Here is a 13,834-nt window from a genome sequence, read left to right as displayed (position 1 = left end):
TGGATAATTTAATGTAATTTTGCACACTTATTGAATGATTCTCACACTATTTTCGTATTTGTTCTCGTGTTTTTCGCGTTAAAACAATTCAAAAAGAAGGTTTAATTACGCGTAAAAGTTACACCTTCAATAACACGGTGCTGCAATTTCGGCTGAAAACCGTTGTGCATGAGGACCGCACTCCCTTCCAGTCTTATTCTTTCCTCAGAAAATGTGCACATAGGTAAAAGTACACCGATAGCCAATTGAACAGAATTAACGCATCAGTCGAAAACTAATTTTACAAAAATCTCAAAAGCAACGTGGAAAGCTAAAATTTACCAGCCTATTTTGAGTTAAACTAACAGAACACTAAAGTTTTGTGAAATTAGAAAGAGTTCACTGCAGATTTGTCCGTAATTCATTCGAAGTCGGGTGTTAGTAGGTAAGCGACGGGGTTTTTATTAGGAGACTTTGTGAAATCAGTTGTTCCGGGAGACTTGAATGTTGATCAGTTTACTGAGCAGACTATTTATTGGGGAATTCAACCATACAACAATCCGAATTAGTTTGAATATTTGTCTCTTGATCAATCGTTATATTTATTTCCGTAGGTTAAAAAATTGTAAAAATACATACATACGCGAATCCCAAAAGTTTTTACCGAAGTTTGTTCGCTGATTTTATGCCGCAAATCTTGAACTGTATATCCGTGAAATCGGTTTACGCTGAGTGTTTGAAGGCGACGAAGGGAGAATCTATTCAGGAATATCATGATCAATAATATAAGGAGACAAGTTTTAGAAGTTGCGACCTGGCTGGTGGGCTGTTGAATAAAGCGATTAGATATTTTAAAAGGTCGTTCAGATAAGCTCAGATTTCTGCAAGCAAATGACTTTGCTGGTGATAAGACTTGTGAAAGACTACCGCGTCTACATTCCCGTTCGCTAAGTTGAAATCAACGGTGTGGTCATCGATTCGCGTTTGTTGTGGTTCTACACGGGGTTGGCTGGTTCAACGACCACAATTCTCGCGCGTTGTTGGAAACGACCAATAAGCATATTGTCAAAATTCCCTTTGAGGGTAAATTCCGGACAAATCACTATTTGCCAACTATAGACCACAGCAGTAGACGAAAGAGAATACTTTTCTCTTTCATAAAATGTTAACATCCCCTCTCGACGGGTTACGGTTTGTCCAGAATTTTCTCTCAAAGTGAATTTTGGTAGTATGCCTATTGGCTCTTTTAAAAAACGCGAGAATTCAAACAGATTCGCTATTTATTATTTTATCCCCTTAACCAATGACAACAACAATCTCAGTTTGGTACCCCTTTGGTGTTTACGTTGGCTTTCGTTTTCGGTTCGACTTTCGAACAATAATTTGGTATAGCAGATGAAGATTTCGGCGCCCCCGTAAGATTGGCGCCCTTGGCAGGAACCAAACCGGGCAACCGCAAGCTACGGGCCTGATGTTAATCGCTTTGCTTTAGACAATTTTAGAAAAGATAGAACTGTTCGTACAGTTATCTAAGCGGTCAGACTCTTAATATATGATTCTTTGTAGCCTGTTGTTTCAAGCTCGCCAGTTATGTACAGGAAGCCAGGCTATCGCACAGCATTGCTGTTTCACCCCTGGTCACGACGATGCTCTCGAATTCGCATTTTTTGAGATTTATGCGATTTCTGACATGTCAATTTAACAATAACTCTAAAGTCATGCGCTGTTGCTTCTTGTTAAGACAATTGGTGCCCTTATCACAGAGAACAGACATATAAGCGAGAGTAAAATTTCTTGAAAACCTGTGTAAACATTTCAATGCAAATACGTTGAACCATCACATACAGGTTCGCATGCATGAATCAACACTGTATCCAAGTTTGAACGCAACGCCTGTACAGTAATTGTTGACCGATTGTAGCGCCGCACAGTGGCGGATCTTTAAACAAAAGTCGGACAAAACCTCAAATGTTACCTAATTTGGCTGAAAATCACAAGTCAGTGGCGGATCCAGGGGGAGGGTCTTGGGGGTCAAGACACCCTCCGAAATTTTTGAACTTATTAGGAAATTTTAAATTAGTTTCTATTTTAAATTCGTTCTATACTCAAAATTATTCAAAACCAAATTTGAACACCAAAACATATAATTTACATATAATTAAGCTGACCAACTCTGACGAAAAAATCCGTACACCATACCGCAACGAAGCGAAATCGTTCATCACGCTCAGGCAAAAGGTTTTCATAGTGTACGGATTTTTTCGTCAGAGTTGGTCAGCTTACATATAACGTATTATACAATTAGTGCATTTTAATATAAAAATTTCAGACCCCTTCCGAAATTTTTTTCTGGATCCGCCCCTACACAAGTTAAGCTAATTTTGTGGTACTGAGCTCATTTTTGAAGGCAAAAGTCTATCTGAAATGAGTAAAAAATAACCCCAATGATGAAAACCTCAAAGCTCTTCTGCAACACATAACTAAATAAGTTAATGTAATGAAAAAGCGGTGCAAAAAGGTTTACTTTGAAAACCTTCTATCCAACACAACTCATTCAAAACTTTGGAAAAATATTAATACCATTTTTGGTCGTTCAAAGTCGGATGTTCCCATCAGCCTAATTTGCAATGATATCAGAGTCACTGAGACTAAAGAAGTATGTAATGTTTTCAACGAATATTTCTCTAGTATTGGCAAAAATTTGGCTGACAATATTCCCACGAGTCCCAACTCAAATCCTATTACAAATATACAACACGTCCAAGAAACAATCTTCTTGCGTCCTGCAACCATAAACGAAGTGATCCTTTTGATTAAAGACCTCGAAAAAAATAACAGTTGTGGTCCTGATAAGATCCCCGCTAGTGTTCTTAAGAGTAACTGTACCACTTTTGCAAACATCCTAACCAAAGCTTTTAATTTAATAATTCAAACCGGCAGGTACCCAGACTGTTTAAAAATAGCCCGAGTAATTCCAATTTTCAAAGCTGGTGATCCAAACCAACCGTGCAACTATAGACCAATTTCAACATTGTGCGTTTTCAATAAAATTCTTGAGAAATTGCTCATCACTCGACTACTCGAGTTTTTGAACAAACACAACATAATTTACAACTACCAGTATGGGTTCAGACAGGGCTGCAGCACTTTAATTGCAATGACCGAACTAATTGACTCCATCATTAGTCAAATTGATAGCAAAAGAATTGTTGGTGCCCTTTTTCTGGACCTAAAAAAAGCATTCGATACTCTGGATCACTCAATCCTGCTTAAGAAGTTAGAATGCTATGGTATCAGGGGATTAGCAAATCATATTATTCGTAGCTATCTGTCGTATAGGAACCAATTCGTATCTATTGGAGACTCGTGTAGCTCTGATAGACCAATAGAAATAGGAGTGCTCCAAGGCAGTAATATTGGGCCACTGTTATTTTTATTGTATATCAATGACCTAGGTAGAATCGGGTTAAAAGGGACTCCTCGTCTTTTCGCGGATGACACAGCGTTGTTCTACCCGAACAACAACTGCCTGGATATTGTACGCGACATTGAATCGGATTTAAAAACACTAACGACGTATTTCAACGAAAACCTTCTTTCCTTGAACCTATCAAAAACTAAATATATGCTGTTTCGTTCATCTAGAAGAGCTATAGGCGTGCATCCAGACCCAAGAATGGGACAGTCTGTAATTCAGGAAACTAACTGCTTCAAATATTTAGGACTTCACTTAGACCCCACACTCTCCTGGATTGAGCATATAACATCTATAGAGAGAAAAGTTGCATCGTTATGTGGGGTTATGCGTAAAGTATGCTCTTTTGTTCCCCAGCATGTACTTCTAAAATTTTATTATGCGCACATCCACTCATTGCTGAACTACCTTGTATCTGTGTGGGGCCGTGCCAGTATCTCGAATCTGAAAAAGCTACAAACGCTTCAAAACAGATGTCTTAAAATTATTTATAAAAAACCATTTATGTACCCTACTATTTTGTTATACAATAATAATACCCATAACATTTTACCTTTGCTTGGGTTGACTAACTACCAAACATTAATATACATCCACAATGCTTTGCATAATACTATTGCTCATAATAATCTAGAATTTACAACAGGCATTCGAGCTCACAGCACTAGACAAGCCAATCATTTATTATACTCCAGAGTATCCACGAACCTTGGTCAAAGACGCATTTCTTTCATCGGACCTAAGTTATTCAACCAGCTTCCTACTGATTTAAAGCAAATAACATGTCGCACTCGTTTCCAAGCAAAATTGAAACTAATTTTAAAAAATAAAATAGGAGAATTTTTAATATAAACTTCGTTCACCACCAATCGAGCTTATTCCTTTAGCTATAATCGGTTAAATTTTTTTTAATAAAAACAATTGATAAATGCATTTTTTCTAGCAATAAGTAATAAATAAATTTAAATTATTTTGAGCTTCCTGCAAAGCTACGATGGGACCCTTAAAAGGATTCTTTTCCGCTGGGTACTCGCCGTAGCTTCTTGTCAAATTTTGTGTTTTGTCGGTCTCGTATTGTTTTTTTTGTTCTCAGCGTTTCCGCGATTCGTAACTTGGTTTTGTTGTGCTGACCTTTTTTTTGTACGCTGACAACTGATGTGTCCACTACCAGGGGGCTCCGTTTGTGAGCTTTTTGGTGTGGGGGTAAGAGGCGGGCTATTAAAAAAAAGGTCGTAAAATATTAAACGCATATTTCAACACAGTGTTATTGAACCTTTCTTACGACTATGATCCAGTTTTCAAGATAGATTTTCCGTTACTATTCACAAATATCAGCAACATCATAAAAAATGAAGAACACTACTTTGAATCCATTGTATAACGTGTTGGTTTACTGTAGATTGTCTAACTATTTTACACAAACACCATACGCCTCCATATTAGCAACAAAGCTTCAAAATCTCCTTAAATCTTTTTGCGCACCTAGGCGCAGAACGAGACCTTGATATTCGAAAAGTAGTGGTTATTTCCATAGAATGTATACTATGAGACCGTTCCGAAATGATTCGCATGTTTGTACAGAATACATTAGTCAAAAAAGTATTTTTAATCTGACCACCTCAAACATATTTAAACAAAAAAGTCATAGTTCCAAGCAAATTTACTGAATGTATTTTCATTGCTAACCAAGTTCTTTCGTTCCCCTACACAATGAAACTAGTTGTGCTAAAATCGGACAAAAATCAAAAGAGCAACATGCATTTGAAATAAACAGAGCAATTGTGGTTTCGGAAATGAAAATGTTTAAAAAGTCCGGACTTAGCTACGTTTAAACTGATGTTAAAAATCGTGTTTTTACCCAATGATCATAAAATGTTAATTATACATAATTCAATACATGAGAAATTTAGGAAAAATATAAAATATCAATATTGCAAAAATAAATGTGTGAGGTTTCGGTCAGCCTCCAGCCACTGTGCGCCGGCTAGTGGAAAGTTACTACTTGCTAGTGGCATTTCGAAACGATAGTTTTATTTCTCACACACGTTGGAAACTTTAAAAAAATTGCAATGCGAAATTTTATTAAATCATATTTTCTTCTATATATTTATTGCTAGTTACAGAGCCTACCATGGATAAAATAATGTATTTCATTGTTCTAAAAAATTTCCCATAAGGTCAAACAAATGTAAGTATTATAGGGTTTTCTCGGTCTCAGAATAATGTTTTTTGAAAAGCGAACTATGCATAATTACTTCTAATAAAAAAAATTTGGGATAAAACACCAAAATTATGTTTTGAGAAGTTGCGCCGTATTATTTTATAAAAATAAATCATACTAAATCCCCAAAGTTAACAGTTTCGAAATTATGTAATCTTGACTCTTTTTGAACATTTATTTCAGTATTCTTCACTTAAAAAACACACAACTTGAGAACGCGATCTTGTATACAAAGTTTAATTACACTATTCAAGTCAGTACTCAAATGTACACCATGAATAGCCACTCACTTCACAGTTTTTTTTTATTTCGCTTAATTTTCAATTGCACTGAGCCGCAATTTTTTTTATGGATAATACAAAACATTTTCAAATGCTCATAAAAATCGATGTTGGTGTATTAGATACTAACTAAAAACGCACTATTTCACTTCTTTCCGAAAAACAGTATGCGGTCTCAGCACACTTAAGTTAATTTTTAGTCGAACAGTGTTATGGGAAATCAATTAGTAACATATGCCGAGCATGACGATACTTTGTTTCTTTAATATTAAAATGAAAATTTATTGACAAACCACACGAACATAAACTTGACGTGTTTTCTATTCTGTGTATCATACACGATTGATTTTGAAGTAAGTTGTACTGCCTCTATTTATAGACTCGAATATTTTTGAAACAATTGGAAAGCATTAATTATTTTTTCTTTCAATAGGTAAAAATGTTAAATAGTTTAGTATTAAGATTGGTATAATTTTTTTTCACATTGCCTTATGAATTATTCTGAATTAACGAGTGCACAAAACGTCTCTCGAAACCTATTATAAAGAACCTACCAAACAACAATTTGTGCAAAAAGGTTTTTAATCTTCCGGCAGTCGCGCTAGTCAACTGAGTGCACGCTGTTCTGAAAATCTAGCGAAATCGTCTTAGAGCAGCTGCGGCTGCTCGTTCAGTGAGCCATTTGCGCGTCTTTCGGAGTGTTAACGAGCTATTTGGTTACTATAGTTTAGAGAGAATCTTCTCGAGTTCTATTCGTCTCGAATTCACTGTCTGCATTAGCGGATTCTCGTAGACCTGAATCTTCAAACCCACATTCGAGCCCTATACAATAACTAGCTCCTGTAATTTCCTCTCCGGAGAACCAACTATGCCCACCACAGCTCTTTACGCAACTTCAGCGTATCTTCAACAGTATTTCTACATAGGGTAAACAGGTCTAATACGCCCCCCTTAAGCAAAAATAGCTATATTTCACCATTCGACGCTATGATCTTCTCACCAACTACTCTAATTTATTGTTATATTAGTTAGAAATTAGTACCCGTTTCATTTTTAATTAAAAACATCCTAATACAAGTACAATGAACCATTTTTCAAAGATGCCTAAATTCTAGTTTTTTCTTTCACCCAGGGCAAAATGCCCCCGGTGAAAGTGTAATATGCCCCACAACAAGAGGACGGTATGCCCCACAGCAATCGGTGAGTATGCCCCACAACAATGGGTGGGGCGTTTTGGCCGGTGATGAGCTGTTGTGAATACATGAATAATTCTACACACACATAGTTTTAAGCCAAGCTATAAACTAAGATAGTAACTATAACATTCTAGTAAGCTACTTGAAATAGTTCTATCGAATCCGACTATTTCTAATTGGTTGTAATGCTTTTGGAAAAAGTGGAAGCTTACATAAAAGTAGCTCTTTTGAAACTTTTGTGTATATTGTTGTTCTGCAACATATTAAAAATACCAAACTAACTTAGTACGTTGATTTCTTGAAACGATACTGTTATCAGTCATTTTTACTTTTTAGATAATTCAGGAATCCTGGGAATCGAAGAGGGGCATTTAGCCCCGGTGGGGCGTATTATACCCTTTTACCCTATTCGACTTCCGATATATACGAAATCTATAGAAGAAACGATATACTTTTATAAACCAGTGTGGTTTGGTCGAATCCGCCTAAATTTGGTTCATTGAAGTAATCCATCGTAATATAAATTAAAAATATGAATCGCTGCTGATAATAATTTTTAATCGTTATTCTCAGAACAACTGAATATGCATTTGCAATGATTGTAAAGTGCAAAAAATGTGCCAACCTGTTGATCGAGACAGACATGCGAAACATACTTTCCGTCCATGAGGAACAACGCTCAGCTAGCATCGATCCCCTTTGTTCGACAGAGGCCGAAAACAACGAAGTCTTTATACATGAGGATCATCTCCCCGACTGGATGATCGCCGAGGTCGAACAGTCACAGTGGACGAAAGGCAAGTTAAAGTGCTTCAAATGTGGACTCAAAGTTGGATCCTTTGATTTCGTGTCCGGTACTAGATGCAAATGCGAAAGGAGTACGGTTCTTCCTCCGGTTCATTTGATCAGAAGCAAGGTAGATCTACGGAAGTGATTGCAATTGATTTGATTGTGTTTCTTTAATAAATAATTTATTTCAAACTCTTAGGCATAAAAGATACAAAATATTTTTTTTCGTTTTACCACTAATCTTAAAATTTACTAGAAATATGTACGCGTTTACTATTTTAAAGACAAGTATTTAAACATGTAAAAGTGTACGTGTGTAAAGATTCGGCTTTTGTAAAAACTTACTTATCTAATATCACATTTCATTTTATTAGATCTAAAACGTAATGTTTTTCACTTTTTTTAAATGATTTAGTGATCTATGTTTTTAAACTTAAGAGATAAGCGACAATGATTGTTCGTTTTCATTTCTGCGGCAAACGGCGTTCTACTTTGTTTTACTACTCATACATGGTATAAATTAAGTTACATATAATAGTTAAATTATTAAACACATTTAGAACTCATTTGTAGCAGTGGATTATGGGACAATGTACATAAAACCTAATTAATTATCTTCTAAATATGTTAAACTTACGATTGAATAGGTTGGACTAGAATTTTGTGCATTTAATGACCAGAATGGTTTCGATGACTAGAGAAACCTAAATATTTGAAATGAGATGTAATAAATATTAATTTTACAACTAATGGCAGAGAGATCAAACGAAAGCTGGTTATTCGAGACATAGCGTACTATGACTAGAATATATGAAATGTGAATATGACCAGAATATAAATGACTAGATTAAAATGATAGTTACCGTGCAAAGTATAGACACTTCATACACAGACTTGCGGGAATAAACTGAAACAGTGAAACTTACAATCGGTCGAACTAACAATGACTACATAGAGTAATGAGCTCATTTCCGCTCTGAAGTAGGACACTCATTGAGGCCCTCGAATCGAGTTTTTGTTGTGCTCAAACACGACCATTTCACCGTCTCCAGGTCATGTTTATTATTATAATGGTTTGTACGAAGAAATCAAAGATGCAGATGTTAAATTATACGCATTCCGTCGATTTAGGGCCAATAATCTTTTCCCTACAAACTTAAATTACGGTAGACCGTATAAACTTCATTTTCGCTTCTATGAACATGTGGCTATATTGGCGATTGACGATTTATGATTTTTGCAAGTCGATGGGTAAAATGTCTATAGTTTTGCTGTATATTATTGAGGGCATGACTAGTTTTTTTTTTTATTTTGGTAGCTTACTACTAACAAATAAATAAATTAAGGTTCTAAATAAAATTTTCAAATCAATGTACAGTATTTACCTAAATAGGCAGTAAAGAAAAATGACTAAAAGTTCGACTAGAGTTGGTGAAATAATGATGACTAGACCTTAGACAATACTAATAGACCTAACCCTTGTTTACAAACCTATACATGTTCAGGTTGATGATTTTTTCGGCTCGTTTTGTTATGGTAATAATATGGCACAATTTTCCACTCGATTGCAAAAGCAAATCCCGAACCTGCGACAGTGCTTTTGTCACGTCCAAAAAGCTGACCGTAGAACGAAAAATGCATACGTAAATAATCTCACTATTAATTTGTCTTTCATGACAGTATTGTCTGTACACGTTGTGCTTGTTGTTTAGCTAACTCTAGCAGGAAATATTTGTCTTGTTATGACATCGTGCAAATGAAAGACTTTACACTGGTAGTGGGATAGGTTTTATAATAAATAATGACAATATATTATTAAATAGCTCTTCAAATGAATATATCTTATAACTAATAGAATGACTAGATGGATACTCATTTTTGGTTAAATTTAAAATTTTCTGAAAATTTTAAATCGAATGTACAGAAGTGTGGAGAACGAAAGTTCCATTGTACAGCAGTTGCGAAAATAAGTTTTGCTTTTGGTAGGCAATCAGAAGATAATCAGCTGCTACAACAGTGTACATCCGATGCAGTAAACAGCGCTTAGTGTACTCGATGTAGTTCCTATAATATTTTTTGATGATGGCAAATTTGACGTCATTATGTTTTGTATGCATAAAATATTTTTTTCGCCGGGGGTTATCAAATTTTTGGTAAATTTTTATTAGCAGAGAGTTTCAGCAATCGAAGATACTGAAAGCTAAGAAAATTAAATGCAATTCATTTGAAAGATTCTTTTTGTTGTTAGGCAAATGAAATTGTCAAATTGACAGTGCATTACAGATTTTTCTGTAATCCAAACTAGATTACTGAAACATCGATAAATGCGTTGTCAATTTTATATTTCCGATTTCTGAAGTATCAATTAACAATATCTGTCAAATGTATTAAATTTAAATTGCTCATCTTGTATTGCTGAAATTTTGAAGTGATGAAAACTCGGCGAAATTTGGTTGAAAAAGATATTCATTCAATGACATTTACAAATGGGTTTTACGAGTATAAATTATATAACTTTAATTTGAAGGACAATAACATATATTTTTTAAAATGTTAAAAATATGTTTGAAGATTGTTTTATAGGTTTCCTTGACCGGATGTAAACTGTAGCAGCTAAAATGAAATATCTTAGCGAGTGACTTCAACCAAAACAACTGCAAATTAAGGAACATTTCGTCTAAGCTTTTCTTTTACTAATATTCGTGAGCTATGCTCCAGTCTTACCCTATAAAGCTATGTACAGTCTTCTCTTAGTAGCCGACTAAAGTCTTATTTGGTGTGATGCTGATTCAGTGATTAAAAATTTACAAAAAAACAAATCTAAAGTTATGCAAAGCAATCCATTGAGCAGAACGCCGTTAACCAACTTGATAGTACTTAAGCATCTAATGTTAAGCAACTTACGAGTTTATGTTCCCTAGACAACCAAAGCGGTGGTATGCCGTATTACCGATGGTCCATTGCGTAGATGAGCCAACGCAGCAGCTGCTATGTTTTCTTCCTCGGTGAAACGGTCACAGTAAGCTGACCGAATTTCCTCCATTTCGTCCTGGTAGTCTTCATTGATCACTAAGGCCCGCTCATCGTAATCATCATCTTCATCCATTTCGCTATATTCTGTTGTCGACGAATGCTGCGATGTTCTGGAGTTGGCGTGGTAGTTATGATGCATCAGATCATGTTGAAGTGGAGGCTCACTAGCTACTACCGTGAACATGGTTTGTGGTGCTTCGGACATATGATTAACATAAACAGTATTGCGGCTGTCAGCAGAATTGTTCGACTCTTCACCACTACTACGTTCACCAGAGACGTTGCTGTTTGTTGCGTTATGTTCGCTTTCGGCACTTGATTGAATATGTTTCGATTTGTTTTTAGCTTTTTCATGCGTTAACTGATGCTTCTTTAAATAGGCGGGGCGTTTGAACGTTTTGTTGCATTGTTCACATCGGTATTTACACTCAGGATCCTCACCAGTCTTACCAGTATCTCCTTTTTTAGCAACTTGATCACGTGGTTTGTGCCATCGACGATGTGACGCAAGATTTGCTGGACAGTTGAAACGTTTGCTACACTCGGGACAACGGTATTCTAGAAGAACAATACATGCACACCGATGCTGGGCGAGGCCAAAAGCATCCTCAAACTCAAGGCGACATAGTTTACAATTATAGGCACCAATTACGTTGGGAATAGTTGCTAGCTCAGCTCGAACTTCGTCCGATATTTCTACCAGATTAAATTGAGGATCAATATCACCAGATTCGCGGGGAATTTCACTGTTGATAACCTCCTCCAGCGATATAATTATTGTACCCGAAACGGGTGATGTAGTCTCTTCGTCAAATTTAAGCTTTCTTGCTGCTTTGGTGCGTCTCTCTTTCAACACTGGGGCGACCGGTGGGGGATTCTTCGAATTTCTAGAAGCCACGGCCGATTTAACCGGTTTCACTGGTGTAGTTTCCCTTTTGTCCTGCTCTTCAATTTCGACCTTAATCTGCTTGACGCGATTGCCATCGTGGTTTTCGTCATTTTCCTCACGATAACGCTTCTTCAGCGGCGATGGCGTCAGTGGCGGTGTAATTGCTCCTCCAAAGCTTTGCTTTACGGTTAAATCGAGTGGCGACTCGGGGGTGAGTTTGATGGTAGCGCTTATGTATCTCGCCTTGTAGCTTGGTGGCAAATCTGCCACCGTTGTCAGGAGACCCATTGGCGGGCGGATTTGGAGCTGCGATGAAGCCATACTAGCATGTTACACAAGCACACTATAAGCACTTGCTTTCGATAACGCTCTTATACACTACAACTTAAGTCCAACTAATTATCAATTACACTTCTATAACTTGTCACTAACAAAATACAAAATTTTTTGTTGTAAAGTATATGTACAGGGCAAAAGCGCGTTCAATAAACACTTGTTTACCGGACCGAAGCCAGGCAGCGAATGGCACGATTGTGGTCGATATCCTTGCTCTTTATATAGTGAAAAATCTTCGTCAAGCCGAACCGTACCAACACCACCTTCGAAAGGATCACAACAAACGTAGCGGTAAAACCCGATCTTTCCTCGAACATGCGCAAGGGTCCTCCGTTCTGTTTGTGTTGGTGACGCTTACTTTCCCCTTCAAGCTTTGCTATATACTTGGAAAAGCAAAGGTGCTATATGAAATGCGGCACGCGACTCGATCCTGGAATACAATGACCACGTACAAGCACGTGCGGATGTGCGATTCCTCACCTTGCGTCCGTCCCGTCGGCTGCGTAGGATCAAAACATAGCGCCCTGTGTTTGTGCCTTTCCTTCGTGCGTCTATTCTTTCTGGGGTGATTCATGCCTGAACATATTTTTTATGATGCATTTCGCCCCCTTTTCCTGAAACTAGTCGATCGTGTCCGCGTACGATTTTTTTACGCAAGCTTATTTTAAATTGTTAATTATGATTAGTTTTACTCCTGCTGAATGCATGGGCTTTTCCGAACCAGCGTGAAAATAATGGAAATTTATGCGCTGTTTGAAGTATTTCGGTAAAGTTCCTTCACCATAAGAGTGTCGCCTGTGCTTGCTGTCTGCAATAAACGGAGCCTGCCACACTGGCGAATCAATGTTGCACCTGGACGTTTTTTCCGTCCCTTTCCTCAGCCGGGTACTAAGCGGATCGTTGGTTGCGGAATGTGGTGGTACCTATCTATGGTTGCTTTTCGACATCAATTCCATTATTTAATTGATCGTACCTAAACATCACCTACATAGGGTTTTGTTTCATTTCGTACATAGACGGTACGATGCTGCGGGAAGTGCTATTGAACCTGGTTAGATTTTGTTTCTAAATCGGTTTGCATTTGCACCTTTTCCTAAATGACCTACCCATCTAGGTACTCTGAAGGCATGGGACCGATGCATCTGTCGGTTTTGAATATTTCAACATCGAGAAAGGTCATCGAACTTCATGCACACGTGTGATTTTATCAGTTTCATCATACTGCTTAGATTGTCAGAGCCATATTTGTCTATATTCTATTCAATAGAATAAAAATTTGTCCCAAAATTATAGACAATAAATCCTTAATATGAGGACCGAACCTAGAATTAAGTGAGGCCCAAATAAATTCTCGCAGTAAAAAACCAGCAAAGTATTTTTTCCAGAATTTCTGTTACAAGATAAAGGCAGAATATTCCCGTAGGCTCGTTTTTTGATGCGGTACACGGCTCACAGTGGCCAGAGACCGGACAAAATCTATGTTTCAAATATTGATATTTTTTTCTAGGTCTCTTATTTATTGATTGACATATTCTCCAAATTTTGTGATAATCGAATAAGAATTATATTTTTAACAGCAATTTAAACATCGCTGTGTCTGACAATTCTAATGAAATACATTTTCGCAATCACAGT

At 36.8% G+C, this 13,834-nt stretch overlaps 1 protein-coding gene across 1 annotated transcript; it reads right to left on the bottom strand.

The window, feature by feature from the left end:
• Positions 1-10,521: 10,521 nt before the first annotated feature.
• LOC131681519 (zinc finger protein 860-like) lies at positions 10,522-12,361 on the bottom strand. Its single transcript, XM_058962334.1, has one exon. It carries the CDS (start codon positions 12,182-12,184, stop codon positions 10,859-10,861), a length of 1,326 nt encoding a protein of 441 aa, XP_058818317.1. The 5' UTR covers positions 12,185-12,361; the 3' UTR covers positions 10,522-10,858.
• Between the last annotated feature and the right edge of the window lie 1,473 nt (positions 12,362-13,834).

The sequence above is a fragment of the Topomyia yanbarensis genome, chromosome 2 (assembly GCF_030247195.1).
Source record: "Topomyia yanbarensis strain Yona2022 chromosome 2, ASM3024719v1, whole genome shotgun sequence".
NCBI lineage: Eukaryota > Metazoa > Arthropoda > Insecta > Diptera > Culicidae > Topomyia > Topomyia yanbarensis.
The sequence above is the reverse complement of the archived record's forward strand: the minus strand, read 5'-3'. Positions and strand labels throughout refer to the sequence as shown.

Bases quoted from the DNA above. Each gene is read 5' to 3' on its own strand.
- LOC131681519 (XM_058962334.1), bottom strand. From the start codon at position 12,184: ATGGCTTCATCGCAGCTCCAAATCCGCCCGCCAATGGGTCTCCTGACA.